Raw genomic sequence first — 26080 nt, 5'->3', positions numbered from 1 at the left:
CACAGAGGTCATTTCATTTAAAGTAACACATTCCTTTACATGCAGTTTATATTATTATTATTATTATTATTATTATTATTATTACTGTTATTATTATTATTATTATTATTGTTATTATGAGAAAGAAAGTCATAATTATTGGATATAAAGTCATAATTATTATATTATTATTATATTTATCATTATTACAGTAACAGATCAGGTCCCAGGTGCAGGGACTTCTCCTCTGGAGAAAATGCAGAGTGTACCCGCAGCCAGCAGGCCGGGCCGGGCCGGGCCGGGCCGGGCCGGGCCGGGCCGGGCCTGGTGCCAGAGGGATGCGGGATGGTGCAGGATGAGGAGGAGGAGCAGGAGGAGGAGGAGGAGGAGCAGGAGGAGAGAAGAAGAGTGGGGGAGGTGATGGGGTGCACAGATGCCATGTGCCTTTACATAACAGCAGCTGGCTCCGGATACAATTGGATGAGAACCGCTGGCCGCAGCAGCGGCAGCGGCAGCGGCGGCGGCATCATCCTGCCGCATCGCCCCGGGCCGCGAGACAGTAACATGGCCGCGGAGGGAGGGAGGGAGGGAGGGAGGGATGTTTACCTCAACCTGCTGCAGCAGTGTGAGCATCCAAACACATCTCCAGTGTGTGTGAGGGAGGAAAAGTGTGTGTGTGTGTGTGTGTGTGTCGGCTCTACCTGTCGCCGTCCGGTAGGCGGTGATAACGGGGGTGTGTGTGTGTGTGTGATGGCGCGGCGGGGGGGCGGAGCCGCTCGGACATGAGTAAATGACGTCAGCGCCAGGTCGCCGAGCAGTGAAACAAACATGGCGACAGAATGGAGCGGGCAGCAGGGTTACATTCTCACTGTCATCATCTTCCTCTGGGGCGCCGTCGGCGGCCGCACCGAGACGGCGGCGGCGGCGGCGGCAGCGGCGGGGCCCGGCCGGGGCGGCGGCGGCAGCCAGGTGCTCGGCATGCGGCTGGAGAGGAGCGACAAGCCGGCCAGCACCAATGACGACGGTGTCATCCAGGTGACCGAGGAGAGCACCGTGCAGCTCCGGTTTTACGGGGTGCAGCTCCACTCGGGCGCCTGGACGCAGATCCGCTTCACGGAGCTGACGGACGGCGCGGACGAAGCGGCGGAGGAGGAGGAGGAGGCGGCGGCGGCGGCGAGGGGAGGCGGCAGCGGCATGATGGAGGCGCCGGACAGGACTTGTGTTGATTTCACGAAGGACATCAGCATCGGGACCTTCATGAACGTCAGCAACCGGGGCACGTCCGGGGTGGTCACCCTGAACATCAAGCCGCTGCGCAAGAGCGAGCCGCAGAAGGAGTACGCGCTGTGCACGCCCGGCGAGGCGGCCGCCGCGTGGGTGCAGCTGGGGGACACCGACGGCAGGCTGCTGGTGCTGGAGGAGAAGAAGTCCCTGCTGCCCATGTGGCTGCAGGCCATCCTCATCTCCTGCCTGCTGGTGCTGTCCGGCATGTTCAGCGGGCTGAACCTGGGGCTGATGGCGCTGGACCCCATGGAGCTGCGCATCGTGCAGAGCTGCGGCACCGACAAGGAGAAGAAATACGCGCGGAAGATCGAGCCCATCCGCAGCAAGGGGAACTACCTGCTCTGCTCGCTGCTCCTGGGCAACGTGCTGGTGAACACCACGCTCACCATCCTGCTGGACGACCTGATCGGCTCGGGTCTGGGCGCCGTGGTCGCCTCCACCATCGGGATCGTGATCTTCGGCGAGATCGTCCCGCAGGCGCTGTGCTCGCGCCACGGGCTGGCGGTGGGTGCCAACACCATCACGGTGACCAAGCTGTTCATGCTGCTCACCTTCCCGCTGTCCTTCCCCGTCAGCAAGCTGCTGGACGTGCTGCTGGGCCAGGAGATCGGCACCGTGTACAACCGGGAGAAGCTGGTGGGGATGCTGAAGGTGACGGAGCCCTACAACGACCTGGTGAAGGAGGAGCTCAACATGATCCAGGGCGCGCTGGAGCTGCGGACCAAGACCGTGGAGGACGTGATGACGCCCATCTCCAACTGCTTCATGATCCAGGCGGACGCGGTGCTGGACTTCAACACCATGTCCGAGATCATGGAGAGCGGCTACACGCGCATCCCGGTGTACGACGACGAGAGGTCCAACATCGTGGACATCCTGTACGTGAAGGACTTGGCCTTCGTGGACCCGGACGACTGCACCACCCTGAAGACCATCACCAAGTTCTACAACCACCCGGTCCACTTCGTGTTCCACGACACCAAGCTGGACGCCATGCTGGAGGAGTTCAAGAAAGGTGTGTCAGCAGTGTGCGTGTGCGTGCGTGCGTGTGTGTTCATCAGCAGGCTCCTCAGAGGATCATCATCATCATCATCATCATCACTACATCCACACTAGAGCTGCACTGAGTCCTCGATTAATCAATTAGTCGATTATATTTTGATCCATAAATCATTTTATTGATCGTTTTCTGGCTCCGGCCTCATAAATGTGACGATTTGTGGCTTTTCTCTGTCAGATGTGACGATAAATGACAAAACTTTGGACCGTTGGTTGGGAAATTTAGTAGATTTTGACCGTTAGCCGATAAAAACAGCCGGTATTGGCCGATCACAGATTATTGGTGACAGTGTTTCCAGTTCAATACTTTACTTTTAGTACAAACCTCTGATATCGACACACATCGAGCACAGTGATCCCTTCTGTGTGGTTTTCAGGCACTTGGTAATGAAAGCAGGATATTTTACAGTTTACGTTTCTTTTCTTTCTCTGACGTGACAGTAAATTAAATATTGTTGGTGGTTTAATCGATATCGGTCTATCACAGGTAAATCGTGGTCGGTGTCCGATACGTGCAAAAATTAAAACCTTTTTTTTTACAGGACATAACGCAGGAAAAGACACTTGAAGTTTCACACAGTTTCAGTGCACTGATATTATTTTAGACAACGGGTTTATTGTTAGTCTGTAAAACATCCTGCCTCCGTTACATCTTTACCTTCAACTGATCCATCACCACATTTAATGGATCACAGCAAAAATCAATATCTGTTGATATGAGAACTTTCTATGAGGTAAAAAAAACAAAAAAAACAGACAGAGGTGACTCAGAAAGAGCAACTTTCATTTTCTACGGAAGCCCAGAGAGGCCAGTTACAAACAAAGTGCAGGAAACAACACAACACAGCAGGTGTTTTGCTTTTGGCCTTTAAGTTCTAGTTTGGGCCAAACGATTAATCCATTTAATCATGAAAATTAATCAAAGGTGAAAATAACGGTCAGTTGCAGCTCTAATCCACAAACCCTCTGCCCCTCCTCCACCCGCCGGCAGCTCGGTCCGTATCGATCAGAACTATTGACGGCTGGAACATCGCAGCCTACATTTAAACACACAGAGCTGCAGAAACACACTGATGCAAAGTGACACGAACATCCGGACTGAGCGCGTTTCAGCTGTGGTGCTGATGATGCTCACATGTTGGTGCACGTGTGGAGGCGCTGGTCCAATCTGATTTAAAAAAAACTACTGCAAATGTAGTGGAGGAGGAAGTACAAGTACCTTACAGTACTCGAGTAAATGTACTTAGTTACATTCCAACACTGGTTATAATCCAGCAATTTTAACTCAAGTACACTTTGAGGTACTTTACTCGACTATTTTAATCTTCTGCTGCTTTATATGTCTATTTCATTGCATGTCAGAGGTAAATATTATACTTTTTTTACTCCGCTATATGTATTTAATAACTTTATTGAGATTAATAGCACAAAATATAATCAATCAAAAATAAATGATGATGTATTTTCATGAGTTAATGCAAGATAAGAGTTAATTGATATCCAGCAGTGTATAAAGTAGCTTTAATTAGCTCCACCTTCACCTGCTGCAACATTAAAGTCATGAACAATAATAATTATTACTCAATAAGACTTTATGTTATTCTGAAATGGGCCTTTCTGCATAATGAGTGTATATATAGTGTATTTCTTAAACTAAAACTGGCAGTAAACAAGTTTTATTCTCCAGTGTGTCCTGATGATGTAAACGTAGATGACACCGTGTGATGGCTGCAGAATCGTGACACCGTCTGCGCTAACAAACGTTGTTTCTCTGTCGGCCGCCGGGCACGAAAACCTCCCGGGGAGACGAAGCTGACCGGTGATCCAGTCGAGGCCGACAGCCCGGCAGCATCTCTGTCTGCGTTTTAGACTCACTGAATGAATAAACTCGTGTTTTTCTCTCGCGTTGACGGTCGTCGTGAGGGAAACGGAAAACGATCTTGTCATCTTTGTGACAGTGGCGCCAACAATAACACCAACTTGGTAAAAAGCCAGGAGGGAAAAGTTGTCTGTTCCCTATTTAAGCCAGATTTTTGAATGCAGGACTTTTACTTGTAACGGAGTAAAATCAGTAAAAAGATCCTATATGATAAACTTACAGGTCTATAAACAAAAAAGAGACGGCTCGTGATGCTAACGTGAGCTTCAGATGAACTTTGAAGCCATACAGTGTGTTTACGTTTGTGTACGTTTGTGTTTGTTAGCATCGGAGCAGAACAGGAAGTATTTTGAGTTAAGTCCTGCAGGATAACAACTATAAGACTATTTATCAACACACACGACAAATGTAAATATGGGTCATTACAAGCTGCTTTCACAGTCGACCTCTGTGGTCGTTTTTCTGACGAGGACGGGCTGAGAAAGTTACGTAGTGCACCTTTTCAGTTATCATTTAGTCACCAGGCATTGGACACATCAGTGCTTCAGATAATCTGACGGCCTTTCATTCTCCGTCAACACTCAGCATTCTGGATTTCACTGATGATCGTCTTCAGAAACTAACCGGTGAATCAGCTGCTGTGTAAAAAACGTCAGATGGGATGAAAAACCTGCACATTCAGGCGCACGGGATTAGTGTTGGAAATCTCAGCGCTGATATCCACAAAGCCTGGATCATACCTGCAGTGATTAGAGCTTATTATGATGATAATGATGCTGTGTGAAGATCTCGGGACCTTTTCTTTTAGTCAGATATGGAGGACTGAAACTGCCAAAATCAAAAAATAAATAGAGAAATAAATAAATGGTTCAACAAATAAATATGCTGTTAAAAACACTAAAAAATAATATAAATATAGTATTAAAAATGTGTTAATTTCCCTTTTTATCTACCTTCCCTAATTAATTTTTTCATTGTATCTATTAATTAATTTATTATTATTTATTTACATATTAATCTATATAACACATTTTCTATTGCATTTTGAAGCTATTTATTACCAAAAACGTACTTATTTCTATACTGTACATGTCTGTCTGCACTTGTGCTTTATTATGCATAAAATCAATGAATTAAATTGGAAATTAAAGAGGAAAGTAAATTAATAGGTCAATTAATAGAAAGGTAAATAAATACAGAAGCAAATAAAAACAGAACTGACAATTTGGGTCACATTTTACAAAATGATTAATTCAATCAAAATACATTTATTATTTTTTAAATATTATTTTTAGTAAATTTTATGACATATGAACTTATTTAGTGATTTCTCTAGGGGCAGTTTTAGTCCTCCATACATAAATGCATGACGAAAAGTAATTTATTACTATTTATTATATTTAATACTATAATTTATTACCAATTAACATTTATTTTTGGGGCATTTAATGGAATATTAATTGATTTATTGACACATTTTTTTGTTTATTTTTGATTTTGGCAGTGTCAGTCCTCCATAGTAAAACAGTAAACAGAGCATGTTACACACAACCACATGTTGAGACTCTGGGAATACACACAGACAGATGATGTATTTTCATTAACTCAGCACATACGTGCTTCTGTGTTATAAATACAGTCGGCTGCAGTCGTAGATGGACGTCGTCGCCTCGAATCGCTCGTTTGCACATCAATACTTCAGCTGTCGTCTCCACACTCGGAGCGTAATTCCAGCCGTCAAGCTGCATAAACATTACAAACAGCTGTGGCTATTTATAGCAGATATTTTATAATTCATCGCAAATAAACCAAAGAATTATTGTTGTCCGGTCGTCACCGTCAGACATCAGAGAGCTGATCAATAGTCTACAGCTCTCATATCCAAACAGACCTTTGTAATGATCGATGATACGGACGATACGTACTCTGAAAGTATCAGAGCTTCACAGTTTATAAGCTAGATACTTGAATTTGGGGGATTTTGTGTTGAAAAATGTCAGAAGAAGAAATGAACTTGAAGGTTGAAGCCCGTGTGTCAGCTGCTGACGTGCCTTTAAGCAAACTGTGAACCTGCTGCAGGCTGACTGACCGTCACCTCTGACCTTTCCCTGTGGAGGGTTACAGGAAACACAGTTGACATCAGGTCGGTGTGTTCTGCTCTCAGACCAGCTGATGATGATGATGTGATGATGATGATACGTGAGTCATCATGTCAGTGGCTGTCGGCTACACCACTGACCGTACTCATCAGGCCCAACAGGCCCGGCTCTGTTGGGTTGTGACAGTGGCTGCTCACATGCAGGGCTGATGTTAGCGTGGACGATGACTCATCACGCACATCAACACTGACTTCTGCTTTGTACTGAATCTGTCTTCCACAGAGCAAAAGTCCTGACGTCAGGTCCAGGTTTTCTCCGTCGTTACAAGGCTTCGTCGCAGCACTTGGGTTTTTTTTTTTCATTTAAGCTGAAAGAATGTAAAACTAAATCACTTCTTCCAAGATCTAATGTTCTCCAGCTGCTCCACGTCAGTGCAATCTCTCTTCCTCAGCATTTTATTTAAAGTTTGCTTTCCATATTAAGATAACTCGGCATCCACTGCAGCAGTTTCAAATCAAAAACTTATTTTGCGAGCATACAATAAAACCACATCTCCCATGAAAAGTTACCAGCGCAGTTAATCTTTAAAGTCGTGTTTCTGTTTGTGTGTCTGTGATCTGTGCCGTCTAAAGTCCTCGCTGTCCTGCTGTTAGCACACACACGTCTGACCTCATCGTAACCCCTCCACGTTTAATCCGTGATAGTCAGCGGGCTTATGGGAAATGGTGTTCATTCAAAACCTGCTTCAAAAACAAAAAATGTTGAGGAAACAACAAAAAAGATCCGTCCTTACCATCCTATACAACATGACGTGTGTCAGTGAGGCTCTGCTACAAGCTGTTATTCTATTATTTGCATTATTTTTAAATGTCAGTGATTGTGAATAAGGTGTGGAGCAAAACATGTTGCTCTTCATCCTCCTGCCTCTTAATGTCAGACAGCTTTAACTACAGAAACTACAGAGGACCGACATATTGCTTAAATACTGCGTTAATCTTCATTAAAGAATATATTTTTTCAGTGCCGATATCTGAGGAAATGAGTGAGTTCATCGAATTTTAGTGTTAGCTGACGCCGTCCCAGCAGCTAGCTTTAGCTTGACGTTTAAGTGCTTTTCACACTGGCACGTAGCCCCAAGCTAAGGGAGCTGTTAGCCCCGGGCTAAGAAAGCGTCCACACGGACACGCTCCAGCGTTGGCTAACCACTGGTGAATCAACTTAACGCCAGGTAGAGGAGTAAAACTTGAATGTTCACCTCAGGGCGTGTCGAGGTGCAGCGTGAACACTCTGTTAACAATCTGTGTGTGAAAAGCTGCTGAGCTATCCCAGGGTCAGCTGTTAGCATCGGGCTAAAGATAAGCAGTGTGAAAAACCCTGCAGACACATTTTTTGTCATGTTTCTGTGAGTTTGATTTGTTTCAGCACTACATTTCACTTAAAGGGCCAAAACATGGTGAAAAAATTCCCAATCAAGCCCAAGACGTCGTCCTCAAATGTCTTATTTTGTCCACAACCCCCCAAAAATATTCAGTTTACTGTCACAGAGGAGGAAAGAAACCAGAATGTATTCACATTTCAGAAGCTGGAATCAGACAATTTTTGACTTTTATCTTAAAAATTACTTGAACCGATTAATCGATTATCAACGTATTTGGCGATTAATTTAAAGGTTAACAGCTAATTGATTATTTGATCATTGCAGCTCTTATTTTCTTTTGTGTGGTCCGATAGTGTTAACGTGGATTCATCAGCCTCAGAACTGAGACGTGAATAATCCCTAAACTTTCAGCCCAACTTCAGACTTTCAGAGGTGCTTTTTCTTGACATTAATGTTATTTTGGGACGCGCACACATGCAGACGCAGCAGCATCACTGCAGAGGACAGAAATAGACGCCGCCGGTGTCTTGACGGCGACTAACTGTGACAGGTTTCTGTCCCGGCCGCCTCTCTCCTGCTCACCAGATAATGTGCCTTCACTCAGCCGTCATTAGCTGCCATCAGCGGTCATGAACGTCACTGCGCTGCAGTCAGTGTACAACATGCACACTAAGCCTGAGCATAAGCACAACAGTCTTATAGGTTTTTTTTTTAATGAGGAGAGCTCAGGAGAACAGAGCCAGGAGAGGATTAAGCTGTTGTTCCTCTTTCTTCCTATCTTTCTTCTCGGTCCTCTCCTCCCTCCAGACTCTCCTCTTTATCTCATTTTTGGCAGTTCTTCCAGCTCTTTTCTCTCCAAAGCTCTAAGTCCAGTCTGGGCTATATTAAGGCATCAATCTGTCCTCCCAGCAGTCGGGATAAATCCACCGACGGATCGAGCGGCGCCGTAGCATCGCTGCCGTCCAAACAGGAAAAAACAAGAGAGGATGTTTTGATGTAGCGGCGGGCTGAATGTGTTTGAAGGCCAGCTGCTGAAGTTTAAGAGGCGCAGCTACAGTGAAACGCTTCACATCAAAAACCTAAACTTCTCTTCCTCCCTTGTGCTCGATGCTGCCCTACTTTCCCCGACAGTTGATTTGTTAACAGTTTGTGGCGATGCTGGGAGAGTAAAGAAGCTCATAAAGTGATGATTCACACTGGCGGCCGGTTGTAACCTTCAGCTGATCTCTCTCCTCTCTCTCTCTCCCCTCCAGGTAAATCCCACCTGGCCATCGTCCAGAAGGTGAACAACGAGGGGGAGGGAGATCCTTTCTACGAGGTGCTGGGGTTGGTCACGCTAGAGGACGTCATCGAGGAGATCATCAAGTCGGAGATCCTGGACGAGTCCGACCTTTACAGTGAGTCAGCGTGTTTCTGGTTGCCGGCCGCGGCACAGAAACAAACGTCATCGACACACACCGATGTCCTCGACATGTTTGACCTCATGCAAATAAAGCTGCTTATTTCTCCTTAAAGCAACATTATGTAACTTTTTGACCTCTTTTTTTAATAGTATTACTGGTGCGATGTCTTATAATAGGACAAGTTGTGTTCGAGGGAAGGATCGCAGCGTTACATACATGTGTTTGTAGTCAGCACCTACATTACATCTGAGATCTGAAGCTGTGGGGGGCGCCAGATCACACAAAATGCCAATTTCTACATAGTGTTGCTTTAAGTGGGGAAAACTTTCACACATTCACCAATTTTATTTAAGATCTTTTTTTCAGGATTGGTCCTTTCCCTCTCATTGGCTACAGACAATCTGCCCCTCTGCACAGTTATTGTTATTACGTTATTCTACTTGCTGCATGGTGAATGGCGGACTCCGCCACCAACAACGAAAGCTGCTATATGTAATCTGAGAGTGTAAATAAATTGACAATAACAAGATATGATGTCAGGACAATCCTAAAGGAATAGCTTCTCATTTTAGAGTTAGATGTCTGGAAGCTAAATACGAAGTTTGAGCCAGCAGCTGGTTAGCTTAGCTTAGCATAAAGACTGAAAACAGAGGGAAACAACTAGCCTGGTTCTGTCCAAAGTTAGCAAAATCCGTCTGACAACAGCTCCAAAACTAAAAACGTGTTATATCTCATTTGTTTAATCTGTGCATCCATGTATAATCCAAAGTGTGGGAGGTTTGTGCGGGACTATTTCTTGGCGGGGTGCAGTTTTATCCTGGAGTCTTGTTGTCACCGTGAAGTTTACAAACAACCAGCCGAGACTTAATTTGTTATGTTTTCGCAGTCGTGTTCTGTAGTCAGACTTTTCTTACTCTTGGGTGAAACTTTGTGATTGAAACTCTCCACAGCTGGAGAGGAACAGGTCGCCTTCACAGCGATTTCGGGGCGTCTTGCGAATGTGAACCTACTTAAAGCTCCTTTTGTTTTGCTAACTCGCTCACTGCACCGCCGATCTCTCCGTCTTCTCTTGTTCCTCTGCAGCCGACAACAGAAACAGGAAAAAGGTCGACCCCAACAAAAACAAGCCGGACTTCTCGGCCTTCAAGCACGACGCCGACAGCAAAGTGAAGATCTCTCCTCAGCTCATGCTGGCGGCTCATCGTTTCCTGGCTACAGGTGAGGCTTATCTCACAGCGAGCCAGCACAGATTTGTTTCACTGTCACTCAGCGGACTGTTTCTCTGCAGCCTCCAGTGGATTAACACCGGTCACTGTGGGACTGATGCGTGCTGACCTCCAGGTCGAGCTTTGGTCCAATTAGTCTCTTGGTGTTGATTTAAATGGTTATATATTTGGTGATGTGGCGTAATATTTGTTAATGTAAGGGTCAGTTAAATAGCTGAGTGAACAACAGGCTGACCGGTTTGTCAAGAATAATAATTTTCACTGAATATTTTTCAACATAAATAGTAATAAAATCAGAGTTTATCAGGCAGAAATTGATCACAGTAGAGACAGAATCATCAATATCTCCTCTGACAGCAGCATCAATAAAACCGGAGATGCAGCCGAGAGATAAAGAGGGGATGTGCGTGTGCTTTTTAAGCCATGACGGGTCGAAGTTTGTGCTTAGAAAAGTAACAAATTCTGAAAAACTGACATGTTTTTTCGGTGTCGCCGTGTCCTCGACCCAGAGGTGAGCCTGTTCAGCCCGTTCCAGATCACAGAGAAAGTCCTGCTGAGGGTCCTCAGACACCCCGACGTCATCCAGGAGCTCAAGTTCAACGAAAGTGACAAACGCTCGCCGCAGCACTTCCTGTACCAGCGGGGCAAACCTGTCGACTACTTTATACTCATCCTGCAGGTACACCACACACACACACACACACACACACACACACACACACACACACAGCACAAATGTTAAGATCAGTGACTTGATCTCCTGGTGTTGAATCGCTTTAGATGCAGCCATCACAAACGATACATTATACATCCTCCAAAAACACTTTCACTTAAATCTGTACCAATATTTGTGCTCCCAGTCTAGACCGCTAGCTGCACGGCTAACTGAGCTAACTAGCTAACGGCAGCTACAGATAGCAGCAGATAGCAGTTATTCCAGCGATATACTGCCCCCTTGTTTTGAGTATGAATTGGACTTGTGTGGCTCCAGAGGAAGCTGCATGTAATCTGATAAATGACCTCCAGTGATGTCACTCAGTGGCTAAGTTGCATTGTGGGTAATGTAGGCACCGGGCTTTTGAAAAGTAAGAAGAATGTGTGGAATAGAAAAGGTGACATCTCTGGTTCTGCTGTATCGATTCTGATCATTTGTTTTGAAAAGACTGGTTGCCTACGTTACCCACAATGCAACTCGGCCACTCAGTGACATCACTGGAAGTCATTTATCAGATTACATGCAGCTTCCTCTGGAGCCACAAAAGGCTTTATGCTACTTCTTTCACATATGCAGCAGAACTCCTCAAGACCTGTAAACACACTTTAATGTGGAAAAATTGGTGGATTTACCCTTTAATAATGTAACGTCCTAAAGACTGAGAACGACAGTAACGATGACGGTGAAAACGTTTCACTTCCTGCTGATAAAACCTTTCACTCTGGCTGGTTAAAGATTAGGGTTGGTACAGTTTATCCCGGGTCGCCGCGTCAGTCTGGAGGAGCATTAGCACGCGTCAGGTCGACCTTTTAAGACTCGCCTGACTTAAGGTTATTAAGTTGTTTTGTTTTATTTCACTGAAAAACAACCGTGATGATTTTATTCTTCGTCATAGTCGGCGGCCAAAACACAAAGTTACATTATCAGGTAGAAACTGGTGATGAATTGTAACAATACTGATGTTGTTTATTAAATCAGACACCACACAGTATTAATGGTGTGCAGACGCAGGTGGAGCGATGATTCTCAGTTTTTCATTTTTAATCTATTTTTTATTTTTGTTTTAATTGCTAACCAATAGGGCTGCAGCTGTGATTATTTTAATTATTGATTAATCTGACAGTTTTAATCTAATTTTATTGATTTAATGTAAAAAATAATAATAATTCTGTCATCTTCTAATATCTTGTTTTGTCTGACCAGCGATGCAAAAACCCCCAAATATTCAATTTACAACAATGAAAAGCAGCAAATGTTGACTTGTGACTTAATTTACTGATTATCAATTCATTTTGATTGCTAATTGTGGTGCTAATCTAAAACATTAATATTGACTTAAAGAATTAACAAGCAGCTTTCAAAAAGTCTTGTCAAGAATATTTACGTGAACTTCTGAAATGCTTTCTGAGAATCATTTTTTAGATCATGTTAAAACAAATTTTACACAGTTTATACAAGCAACAAGCAACATTAAGGCATTTCATTGCCAGGAAACAGTGGAAAAGTGCCGGTTACATAAAAAAATACATTAAACTTTTGATTTATTCTCACAACAGACAAAGAAAAACATGAAAACTTCACGTTACAGGAGCTGAATTTGGTGATATTTGTCATTTGTGCTAAAAACAATGACTTAAATGATCAAATAATCAATTAGACAAGACGAGTTTATTTATATTAAACCATTCAGACACAAGGCTTTATGGATACGTAGCATTTAAGATATTAAAACATAAAGAAAAAGCAAAAACACACAGTTTACTGATAAAAACGCATCTAAAAGGCAACAAAAATGTGTCATGTTATGAAGATGTGTGTGGATACATTTTCTGTCGACTAATGAGTTAATCCACTAATTAACTGAGCTCTCATTACACGCTATATCTTAATAACCGTTGGGACAGTGTTTTATATCAAACAGCTTTGTGTCCACTGCAGAAAACCTTCAAAATAAAACGTCCCTGAAAGGTTTTAACAAAATAAAACAGACGTTATAATATAAATGTGCTCGTGCAGGGTCGTGAGTAGTTGCTGTTGGTTGGCGTATCAGAGGGGCTCGTCAGCGTGCGCGACCTTCACCGACAGATCCTCTTACATAAGGAGGAGGCGAGCGAAGGGGGAGCGAGGGGATTGAAGGGGTTAAGGAGGATGGAGGAGAAGAAAAGCAGCTGAGAGGAGACGGCGTTGCAGAGCAGCAGCGGAGGAGCAGATGGACAGAGGAATAAACAGTGGAGAGGAGCTGAGGGATGAAGGCAGCAGAGAGGAGGACGAGCTGTCTGTCAGTAAATCCCTCCTCTGCACCAGGAAGAGACGAGCAGCGCCGAGCCGAGCCGAGCCGAGCAGAGCAGAGAGGGAACAAGCTGCTTCTGCTTCACACACAGATGATGTTGATGTTCACGTGTGAACACCGACACGTCAACAGAGAACGTTAAATCACAACTTCTAGTCTCGTTCTTAATTCCTGATTTTAATCCCCTCGTTATAATTTATAATGCTGCGTTACTCGTTGCTTCTCCAGGACACATCCTCTGTATTTTAACGTGACCAGAGACACTTGGACTGAAGAATGATCTGATTAAAATTTGGTGATCAAAGGTCAAAGGTCAAAGGTCAAAGGTCAAGGTCACTACACCGTCACAGATCATGTTTTTGGCCATAACTCAAGAAAATGTCACACGAATGTCTATAAATGTTTCCACATCGCCCCGTTTCCTTAAAAAGTAGCTGTTTTGTGTATTAAATGATTTTCTAGTGCCGACTAAACAAGACTAACTTCACAGCCTGACTTTGATATAAGACATTTGGATTAATGAGCTTAAAACAACAGTATTTTTCATTTTGTACAGCTCATTCTTCTCAGTCGTCTGAAGACACTAACTCCTGAAAGTAGCAGAATTACAAGTCTTGTTTATAGCATCGTTAATCCACGTTTCATTCCTTTTGTCATGTCTTGAAGTCATCTGTCATAATGTCATAATCCACATCACCACATGAAACGACAACAACCTCCAAGCTGTTAACCTGCACGCTGAACATGTTAGTTATCCGACGCTAACCTCTTTGCTAATGCCACAAACAAGCTAGCAGCTGTTACCTTTTCTTTTGCTGGCATTTATCCATTTAAATACCAGGACTTACCTCAACACCTGCACAACCAGTGATTGGTTTAAAAGTCATGCAGACGAGCCAGAGGAACTGGTGCATCTCAACAACACGGGACGTTCTTTCACAAGACGTCATCACTGTTGTTTCTTCTCGCTCTGCTGATGATGTTAGTTAGTTATTTGAATGTTGGCCACATCTTACACATGAGAGGTGCAAAGCTTCAGACACAACCGTCATGACGTCAAAGAAGCAGCTCTAGTGGCGACTTTGGAGACGTGTTAGCTTGTTTGTTCTTCCAGTTTTTGAAATATCGTTGCCACATTCCTGTTAGTTAGATAATTATTGAATAATGATGATCGTCCACTCTCGAGCTTGACTTATAGTTTTGCAGCGAGGGTCCGCGTGAAGTAGAAGTCGTCACCAGACCACGAGCACGCGTACACGCTGTCCACGCCGTGAAACACAAACACGTCTGTGTATGTAAACTATTGATGTAGCATCAACACAACTGTGAGCATCTGCTGCCACATCTGAGCCGTCAGTCTGCACACACACGCATCTGTCGCACAGTCTCTATCATTCATTTTAAGTGTCCGGCCCAGTGTGTGTGTTAATGTTTGTGTATCGTGGCTCTTGTGTTGAGTCGTGTTTGAAAGCGTGTGTTTGAACGCGGAGGCTTTGTTGTCGACACCTGAGGTGTGGATAAAGTGACTTCAGACACTCAGCAGGACACCTGAGCACAGCTGCTCCTGTTCCCCGCTGAAACACATATACGTGTGTGTGTGTGTGTGTGTGTGTGTGTGTGTGTGTGTGTGTGTGAGGTAAAGAGACACTGCAGCAGAGCACCTGTGGCAAGATGTAATATTTATAGGATGTCAAAGTGTTTCTGTTACCCGCCACAGGAGACGACTGCTGGAATTTGCACAACAGAGCTTCCTGACCGACTCACACACACACAAGTGTAATATACACTGTGAGATAAATGGGCTTATTACACAAAATGTCCTCTGTGTGTGTGTGTGTGTGTGTGTGTGTGTGTGTGTGTGTTTCAGGGGCGAGTGGAGGTGGAAGCCGGAAATGAAAACATGAAGTTTGAGACCGGCCCGTTCTCCTACTACGGAGTCATGGCTCTCAGCTCGCCATCGCTGGGTGAGACGACACACACACTCTACTGTACACACACACACACACACACACACACACACACTCTACTGTACACACACACACACACACACACACACACGGATACAATGACAGTCTTTCAGATGTTCAGTAAACACACTCTGTCCTGTTTTCTACAGGAGGCACATTGACTGTATCAGTTTGTTTAAGACGAGCAGGAATCACTTTAAATCACTGAACCTGCTCTATGATGTTGAGGTCTGCTGCGCGGCTGCACAAGAAACTTCATCTCAGTGTCTCATTATGTCGAGAAACTCTTCTTCTTGTGCCTGTAAAGATATTTTGATATGATATGTCTAAGGACATATTTTTGTTTGAGGAAGATGTTTTCAGATCGTTTACTTTGGTAAAAAGCACCAGACTGTAAAAATACTCTGTTACAAGTTAAAGTGCTGCATTGATAATATAGGCAGCGTTAGCATCGTAGCTACTGCTAGCAGCCTGGCTGCTGTCCAAAGCAAAAAAACAACAAAGGGCTGTCCACACCGAGAACGATCACTGTGACAATAACTTTAAATAGATTGTCTTTAAAAATCTGTCTAACTCAACTTGAGTCCACACCACAACTATGACGACGACGACAGCGGGGAACGATATCGTTGGCATCACTTAGCTTGATTTCAGGGACTTTTACCGACAAAATAATGTTGCAGGAGTGATTATAACATCGGTTTCTAACTGTAGCCGACCTCTTTGATGTCGGCTAACTGATGACATTTAAGAAACTTTTTAGATAACTCCGTCTTGGATATTTAAACAACTTATTAAACGTTAATAAAACGTATATTTGGCTGCAAATTACACATAACAAACATGATTTTTACACACTGCCAAACTGTCTTTGGCGCTGACGGGGTCTCAATATCCATTTCCCAAAGCTGCCGACACACACACACACACACACACACACACACACGTGGTTAGTGTTGCTAATTACAGACTGTAATACTGTCACAGATCGTTCTTGGTGTGGACGACACTTACGAATTCAAACTGACCTAGAAACCCTGATGTGAGTGCTATGAGGAGGCAGACCCAGTTGTATTAAGTTGGCAGGTTTTGTTACTTTCTGATCCAGTAGAAAAACCTGCTGCCTACATTACCCACAATGCAACGCAGCCGCCGAGTGTCATAACTGAAGGGCAGTTTATCAGATTACATGCAGCTTCCTCTGGACGCTTTACACTACTTTATTCACAAAAAAAATCGGTGGAGTCGCCCTTTAAAGATTCAAAAGACTGAACTGAGACGTTCTTTCTGTTTTGCTGCGTCAGTGTGTTGCTAATAAAGCTGTTAGTGTTTGAAGAGAAGCAGCGGAGAAGTCAAGAGGCTTAGTCCAAATAGGGAAACACTTACTGCAGTCTGAGTTTGTCTCCTGTCGTCTGAGCCGACAGCTGACAGGTCGACCGCAGAGACTAAAGAGAGGTCGCCCTGATGCATCGAGGTGTTTTCATGCTCAGCTCTCATTTAGGAGACTTTATGTTGTTGTTTGTTTCAGCTTTTACAAATACTTCTTATTTACTTCAGTTTATTAAACGTGAGAAACATTTAGTCAGAGGTGTCTCTCTCTCTCAGCGAGGTCGACGGTTTCCTGCAGTAGAAAGAAGATCGATGGAGTCGAAGCATCAGCTTCACTCTGCAGGTGTAAAACGAGGCAGGTGTTGAATGATGTAATCGCACCTGAGAGGCCACAGGTGCAGCTGGCCGGTGTCAGTGTGCTTCTGTGAACCACATCAGTGCCGGTTGGACCCAGCGGAGACACTCTGGTGACTCCTGCTGGTTCAGCAGCAACATAACTGCTGTTCACTGCCTCTTCTTCTTCTTCTTCTTCTTCTTCTGCTGTCCTGTTTCCTTCCTGTCAGCTGTTTGCGTCCCTGATAAACTGCTGTCTGTTCTCCATGTGCACATTATGCAGCTCAGTGTGTGTGCATGTGCAGCATCACATGTCAAACACCGGACCATTTCTCATCCTGAACGCACACGTTTAGATGTTAAACTGAACTGAATGTGATGTTTGCAGTTTTTAACCAGCTGCTGGAAGAAAAGATGAACGAGTCGGCAACGATTCACTGAAGCTGTTGAATTTATTTATTTATCGTGGAAGCAAAGCAGCGTTCTCGTGTGATTATTAGGATTTAAAGCCAAACCCATTTTATCTTAAAGCAGATGTATAATTATCAGATTTTTCATGTAAAGAGTGTTTTTATCAGCTGATGAGAAACACTTTTGTGGGAGCTCATTAAAAAAAAAGGTGTTATGACCTTTTCAGTTCACGTCAGCGAGCTTTAACAAAGATGTTTGTTTATGTTTTGTGTTTAGAATAAAAACTGAATATTAGTAGAAGAATTTGACCTTTTAAATATTGTAATATTATAAATATTGATATTTGCGTTAATAATCCAGAGTCAGGCTCGTCTTTGAACTCCAGTGAAAGATGCTCACAAGTCAGAATTTTCTAGCAGAAAGTTACATTTTTAACCCCCCAGAAGATTTTTATGAATGTTTAATCTCCGGCCACGTTCAGAGAAACTGGATCATAACGAGCCGGTCCGTTTAAATGAGTTAACGCGTGTTATTATGAAATACAAAGTTATCGTCGTTAACGTTTCTCAGCTTCTCTATCTTGTTATAATAATAAACTTTTCACGTTACAACACGATCCGTTTTTCTTTTCTTTTCTCGCTGCTCTGGTTTCTGGTTTGTGGATCTTCTTCTGAAAACACTGAAACGAGAGAATTTCTTTGTTGTGTTTTGTTACAGAAGATTTAATTTAACGAGGTTCTGACAGCGTGCCCGGTCCGGAGGCTCGTTTGTTGAACAGAAATCATCTTGTGTCTAAACGTAAAAAAACGTCTGCATCTAACGAGAATAAACTGCAGAGTCTGCGACGTGTTTCCGATCGGCTGAAATGAAAAAACAAGTGAACCAGCTCATCTCTCTCTCTCTGCCCTTCCTCCCCCCTCCTCTCTCTCAGCCGTCACCCCTCCTCTCTCCCCATCAGTGGCGTCCCCCCCTCCACGACGCCTCTCTCTTAAGAGGTTTTCTCTGTTCTCTCGTTTCCCAGGTAAACACTCGCATGGGCCAGAGGAGGGAGGGAGGAGGGAGGAGGGAGGAGGGTTCCTCTTTGAGCCGATCTCACCATTTCCTTTTTTTTTTTCCTTTCCCATCATCTTCAGAGCCCTGATCCAGCAAGTCCAGGCCCGGAGTAAATACACACTGTTGGCAACAAGTACAGGCTTTGTGCATTTTCTAAAGTTTAGTTTGCTTCTTTTTTTTTTATGCTTTTTGAGCAAACGCTAGAACTTTTGAGTCACCGTGAGGCTTTCTGTCAAACTCTACGTCAGCGAAAGAAGCAAAACACGTTGCAAATTGTCTCAAATTAAAGCGTCTCTGCAATAATTTAGCTTAAGTGCACATAATTCGTTATTTTAACCGGCAAATTTAATTATAAAATTGTTCTGCTGTCAGCAAAACAGCACAAAATGCCAAATATTTGCTTGTTCCAGCTTTATGAATTTGGAAATTTGCTGCCTTTCTCTGTAGCACTGAAAAATTGTTTTAAATTTAAAGATGTCACCTCGAAAGTGGAAAAAAAAACAAAGTTCCCAGAAGACGAGAGAAGAATCTAAAAACCTAAACGATCAGTAGCTGCAGCTCAGGCCAGCGTCGGGTTTAAAGGGTGGAACTAGAATCAGAGAGAGAGTTCTGCTGTCATGTGACCCGTCGGATCGCAGCGTCTTCTCCTGTCAGAATCTGGATACAACTTGCTGGATGGGGCTCTCAGCGTGGCCCCCCCCCCTCTATTTGCTAACCCCGTCACCACCTCCTCCCCTTTAACCGCTGATCTGTGGTCAGATGTTAATCGTAACTCCTGTCACGTACCAACACGAGGAGGAGGCTAATCTGACTGTAGACCTGTGGTGTAAGGAGGAGGAGACTTTCTTTCTTGCTTTCCTTCTTCCCGAGAGTCAGACGAGAAGATTGACACCACACATGTCTGTCCTGTAAATATGAAGTTAGCCAGTTAGCTTAGCCTAGCTTAGCATGAAAGCGGCTAACCTTGCATGGTTTATATAATCTACGTAAAAACAAAAGAACATTAGAAGATACAGGATGTTGATGGGTAAAGTTTCGACGAGCTTCTAACCCTCTAGTCTTTATGCTAAGCTAAGCTAATTAGCTTCAGGCTGTAGCTCCAAATTTACCACACATGAAAATGAGAGCGGTGCTGATCTTCTCAATTCAACCTCGCAGAAAGAAAGAAAGAAAAAAAGCAAAGTATTCCCCAAAATGTTTGAACTGCTCCTTTAAGCACAGCTGTGACCTCCCTCTTGATCTCCTCTAACTGAAGTCCTCTGATCATCACCGACGCTCTCTCTCCTCTAACACAACCCTTTAAAAAAAAAAAAACACACACAAAACGTCGAGATCGCCTCTCCCGCCCTCACGTCACCCTCCATGACATCACTAAAAACCAGCCAATGAGAGCGCAGACAGTCCTGTTTCAGCCAGTGAAATGCTCAAACGATGCACTCTGCCTCATCGCATGGCACGTTTGTGGCACTGCTAACAAACACGATCTCATCTCATTGATCAACATCGATACATATGATGTGTTGTATATGTTGTGTATTTGTGTGACGTGTGTTCAAGCCTCTCACTGACGTCTTCAGTTCATATTTTCATGTTTTCGCTCATTTTCTCCTGATGTTTCTCGGTGTGTTTCCTGCTTTTGTTAATGTTTATCTGTGTGTGTGTGTGTGTGTGTGTTTGTTTGTGCCTCTCTCTCTCTCACTCACTCTTTTCTCTGTCGATCCCAGAGTTTCGTTCTCCGTCACACGGGGGCAACCTCAACCGCTCGGCGTCTCTGAGCTGCACCGAGCGCGCTCCTGAAAGCGGCTCGGTGGGCGGCAGCGTCACTCAGATCCCCGGCACCCCCTTCCAGTACATACCGGACTTCTGTGTACGAGCTCTCACAGACCTGCAGTTCGTCAAGGTGACCCTCAGTTTCAATAAGCACAGTTACATTACTGTAAAAACACACATTACAGGTAGAAATCCTGTAGTATATCCAAGTATAATCAGCAAAATATGCTCAAAGTATCAGCAGTAAAAGTACTGCTCTCTCTGGAGAAGCTAACAATTTTAGCCTGCTGGAGAGGCCAATGTGGATGCTAGCTTTCTGGAGAGGCTATCATTAATGTTTGCCTTTGAGTGAAGCTAACACTGATGGTAACCTGTTAGAGAAGCTAATACAGATGCTGTTTTGTTGGAAAAGCTAACACTGATGTAGCCTTTTGGAGAGGCTAACATAGATGTTAGCTTGCTGGAGAAGCTAATATTCATTTTAGCACACTGGGGAGGCTAACCGAGCCTGTTGGACACTGATATTAGTCTTTTGCAGAAGCTAACCCTGACATTTGCCTGTTAGCTTTAAACTTTCTGCACAAAATATTAATGCAAGCTAGCTCACGCAGCCGTTGCCATGGATACAGGCAGTCTAATGGTTCCTGTTCTCCTCAGATCACTCGTTCTCAGTACCAGAACGGTCTCCTGGCGTCCAAGCTGGACAGCACGCCGCAGTCTCCGGAGGGCAGCCACACTCGTCTGGACACGTCGGCCTCTTTGCCCCCCGTGACGCCACCGGGGAACCGCAATCCACTGCCGCTGGCCACGCCTCCCGCACGGCGCCAGCCGTCAAACACTCGCGCCCCTCTGCCCCCGACCACCACCTCCTCCTCCAGCCGCAGACCGAGCCAGTGTCTGCCTCAAGCCACTCCACCTCCGAGCAACCACACCTCCCTCTCCCAGACGTCTCCGTCCTCCCTGAGTACAGCGACCTTTAACCCCCACTCAACTCAGACCTCCTCCCTCTCCTCCAAGTCCCAGCAGTCCCCGTCCTCTGCTGGGCCGGAGAACGGGCCGGGAGAGACCACCACTCTGCTCAGTGAGCAGCAGAACTGTGCGGGCCCACGCAGGCCCAGCCACACCCAGGCACACCCCCACCCACACGTTCACACCATCAGTCACGCACACACTGAAAGCACCATCTAACTACAGTCCCTGCGGGGAAACCAAACTACCTGTGCACTCACCTACGCAACACACACTCGCACTACTTCTTGTTCCTGTTTGCTTGTTGTCCCCTGAACTTTTCTGTAGACGTCTGAGGGAAGCTGAGGATCAGCACATTTGTGTATTTTGTAAACAGAGATCCTCTTTGATCCCTTCCTGCATGATCCCCTCCCAACACTGAAGAAGATCAAGAATAGACTAAAGAGGGCACAGGGAGCACGAGCGAGGAGTAGAGATGTTTATGTGAGTGAGCTCAGTTCACCCGGGTTACAAAAAGAGTCTCTGCAGGCCTCTGACCTCGCAGACGGTTCGGTTTCGTTCGTCCAGGTTTTGAGATTTCTGCCTCCGCCTCAGTGAAATATTAACTCAACAGAAACGTCTTTACGGAAACAATTTTACAGTTTCTTTGGATCATTTACAGACTTCACTGTGAGCTAGTTTCAGAGGAAGTACTTTATACGAAGGACAAAGGAGTGAGATCTGTGGATTGTCCAGAATAACTAGGACATCGTTGACATCACAAAGTCAACTTCCGAGTTGTAATTACGACTGTGAAAGCTCTGATAATCTGACGTTATCTGATGTCTGACTCAGCTCTTACAGTGAGGAAGTGCCTGAAAACCAAACAAACATGGACGCCAAAGACTGTTCGATGTAGTCAAACCTGATTATAAGGGGATAGACATGAAGGAGAGATGATTACTGCCGGCCAGGCTGAGCTAATGTAAGCCAGACCCTCTCTTCATTAAAAAAGAGACGGCTAATGCTAGCTAGGCTCTTTGAGTGCTAATGTTTAGCAAGGTAGGCTAGCTAGCTTCAACTTGTTGTTAATGGTGCAGTAAACAGCCAACACTACGTGTGCCTGTTGGAAAAGGGAAACAAAAAAAGACTCCAGTACGTAGCGCGCTGTGGCAGTTGACAGCATGTCTCCTGTTGTCATTTGTTAATATTTTGAGTGACGCAAAACAAAATTGACCTCCTCTGTATGTTTTCAGAGGCAGATATCTCAAAACCTCAGCACGTAAAACTGAAACTATTCGAAGGTTGTTTTTGTTTTTTTTGTAACTTCTGTGAACTGACCCTTTAAGTCACCACCGGCACGACATTGACAGACACCTCGACATTCCCACCTGTAGATCCAGATCAGAGCTGGACACCCGGCTGCACAGGTTACTGTGAAGGGAAATCTGTTCAGTTGTTTTTATTCAGTTTTTCCAAAGAGTGAAACTTCCAGAAGCTCCACGTTTCAACAGTCCAGCTTTTATTTCAGTACGGTTGCTTTTTAGTCAGGTCTTGTTATAAAAGGCCAGTTTCGTTTCGAGTGTGTTGTCTCGAGTTCAGACGGCTTTTATTGAGGCGTGGTCATGAATGAATTAGTCTGTGTCCTGCCCGTCTGTGCTGAGCTGTCAGTGAATCAATTCAACTACCAGCAAACGGACCAGATTCACTGTTCTGAGTGGAAGTTAAACAGCCGCGCCGGTGATTTTGAATGTTTTCACCCTTTTAATACAAATCCTGAACACTAAGGTTTAGATTATTTATAGAAACCATGCTGTAGTTTTTAGATATTTTACCAAACTGAAGGCGTCCATTGGTTTCCATTCATTTTAAAACACGCTCGGGTTGTGTGACACTTGTGTTACTTTAAATCAAAGTCGTAATATTAGACGTACACAACAACATCTACCCTACAGAACTGAGTTGAAACCAATGGCTGCCCGAAAAAGTAGAAATAAAAACAAAATTCATGCAATAATATAAACTACACATGATTTGTATTTAAGAGGCTGAAACAAAAACACCGGTTTGGCCCTTTAAGTCAATGTTACTAGTGATGTGAAGGTGGGTCTCCTCCTGGCCGACCTCTTGACCAAGGCAATATGTTTTAAATTATTTAATTTCCAAGAGTGATATAAGAATATTTATTGTATCTTAATTTATATATATTTGACGTTCGGTTTCTTGTTTTGTATTTTAGAGATTTTATTTATTGTTTCTTTCTTTGGTTCTTGACGACTCTGCAGTTTGAGCTGAAGGACGAGCTGCAGACGACACTAACTAACTGCACAGACACTGTATAATATTGTCACTGTGAACGGAGCTGCGGCTCCTTCTCAAAGCTTCACGCCGTCAGAGACACGACGAGCCGAACCAAACCGGACCTGATGTTGTTGCAGCGCTGTGGACTGATGTCAGAAGTTCTTGTGTTTCCTCGCATGTGACACAAAGACCAAATAACCCAGAGAAACATGTAGTTCAGCCGAGAGGGTCCAGTAGAAAGTGTGTTTCACAGCACAGCGTTTTAATTAATGAGGGCATTTCTACGTATCCTCTGCACAAGCCAGAACAAGCTGGACTCTCAGAGGCTCTGGACTGTTCTGGTTCTGAGCAGGGCCGTAAAAACACTGAGGTCACCACGAGGCCCCGCATACCATAAAAATGAGCGTATGAATTTGGGAGCAGTTGTTTTCAAAGAATGCAACATTTTTGGAAATGGAGTTTATCTGCTTTCTTGCTGAGAGTCGGACGAGAGGTTTGAAGTCCCGAGTCGTCCTTTTCTGGGTCGAGTCGGGTCTCTAACTTCCAAGTTCAGGTCGATGTTCAAGTTAGCAAGCTCAGCATGAAGACTGGAAACAGAGGGAAACAGCTAGCTTCTCCATGTCTGCCTGTTAGCACCTCTACAGCTCACTTATCGACACGTGTGTTGAAATGTACACACCACAGATTGAGGTTTCAGGGAGAGATTATAATGTGTTCATAGGAAAGCTGTAGAGGTGCTTTTAGGACCGTGAATGTTTTATTCAGGCCTGGATGCGGCAGCGCTGCTCAGTCTTCAGTTCGACACCTCGAACTGCAAACTAGGTCGGTTATGACTCTGTCTCTTATGAGTTTTTGATCCATGGAGGATTTTTATATCTGAAAAACTTTCCTCTAGTTGAGAAAAGCGATTTAAAAACCTGTGCAGTGGTGTCACATAACGAGGAAGAAAGGTTTTTGGCGTCTGCGCCAGGCGAGCAGTTCCCATTTTCTTACTAAGGCCAGGCTCACACTGCAGGAGTTTTGTTTGCGATTTAAGCCTGATTCGCCCTGGACAATCGGGCCGAACCAGAAATTTTGCCTTAGACGCTGGTATTATTAGAGGTGTACAGATCCTGACAAGCATGTTTTATATTTAGGATTTAAAATCTGAATGACTATGACTGTCATTACGTCAGTGCTTTTTTGATAGCCGATGAGGGAGACATCTTGGAGCAGCTGCCAACAACAGGCTAACGTTAGCTAGCATACTACTGCGAGATCTCATGAATGAGATCACTTGAGGCGTTGCGTTGCTCCTCTGGCATAATAATCCTCATGTAGCGTGTGATGCCCCATTATTTTAAGATCTTGTTATGTGTGCATGTTTGAGATTAGAGAGAAGTATGTGAAAATTCTCCCGATGTGTTTTAAAACTCCTGTAGTGTGAGCCCGGCCTAAGCTAAGCTACCATATCCTGACTGTGGCTTCATATTTAACAGATAGATATGAGATTTGATCTGTTCACCTGATTCTCAGCAAGAAAGCGTGTTTCCCCCCCAAATGTTGAGCTTTTCCTTCGACCTGTGTTTCACACGTTGTGTTAACCTTTGAGCCCAGAGTTAAAGATCGACGCTTTAATCCTGAAAACACTCGCAGCACAACGACAAACATTCCTCTGCACGTCTTCACTCTGATCCACACTCGGTGTTGTTCGCCCCTCATGATGTTTCCTGTGACTGGGCAGCGTTTTTTCCCCTCACAAATGTACATACTGTTTGTTTGTGTGTGTGTGTCCGTATCCAAACCAGGGATTAATTCATATACATGGCACTTAAAACAATGTGAAGTACATTTTATTGTGTGTGTAAATGACACTGTGCTGGGAGCAGAAAGGAAGACGTTCGGTTGTGTTCCAGTGGACTGAAGACGCAGAGATAAAGAGATTAACATGAAGACGACTGTAGCAGCTCAACCCTTCACCCTCCGCGGGTGAGCAGCTGAGCTCAGACGTTAAAGCTGCTAGCATGTAATCTACCTATTTTCTTTTTCTCCTCCTATTTATGCAGTGACACTGTAAAGATGAATTATTTTGTGGATGATATAGTGATTTATTTGAAAAAGATAACGATGAACAACTGTTGTATAAGCTAGCACTGATTTGAAAACACTTTAAACTTGTGAGTTACGTAGCAGAAGTCTGAACACTGAATACTCCAAAGCATTTTTTTTTTTGTGGGATGATCTCCAAAGTGAGAAGATCAAAAGCTGGATTAGATGGGACCCCCTGAAGCCCCAGGTTCACTGAGTGTGGGCTGGTTTGTGGTTGTTTGACTTATTTTTAAAAAAATGACTGGGCATATGCACCAATAACGCCCAACTGTGACGGTATAAAGGTTTATTTTCTTACCTTGAGGTCTTGAAGAGGATCCCAGTGTCAAAAAGACCTTCATTGTTTCAGTTATATGCTTACGTGTTGCATGTTGCAAGATTTATTTGTGCTTTACCAAAATGACCACACAGCTTAACCCTGGAGGGTTTGAGAGGCCGGGCACCTTGTTAGCAAAATGACAGAAATCCCCCTTTTTTCAGAGAAATTCTGGTATTTTTCTCAGAGTTTGACAACATAATGGAAAGGATATACACCTTTTTGTTTAACTAGAAACAGCCGCTGTATCGC

General features: G+C 44.3%; 1 protein-coding gene across 1 annotated transcript; it reads left to right on the top strand.

Annotated features, from left to right (window-relative positions):
• Positions 1-789: 789 nt before the first annotated feature.
• Positions 790-25279, top strand: cnnm4a (cyclin and CBS domain divalent metal cation transport mediator 4a). The gene is made up of 7 exons (XM_073478388.1): positions 790-2278; positions 8932-9075; positions 10165-10299; positions 10817-10986; positions 15180-15276; positions 20130-20305; positions 20833-25279. Exons 1-7 carry the CDS (start codon positions 808-810, stop codon positions 21361-21363), a joined length of 2724 nt encoding a protein of 907 aa, XP_073334489.1. The 5' UTR covers positions 790-807; the 3' UTR covers positions 21364-25279.
• The last annotated feature ends 801 nt before the right edge of the window (positions 25280-26080 follow it).

This window comes from Pagrus major, chromosome 12 (assembly GCF_040436345.1).
Source record: "Pagrus major chromosome 12, Pma_NU_1.0".
NCBI lineage: Eukaryota > Metazoa > Chordata > Actinopteri > Spariformes > Sparidae > Pagrus > Pagrus major.
The sequence above is the reverse complement of the archived record's forward strand: the minus strand, read 5'-3'. Positions and strand labels throughout refer to the sequence as shown.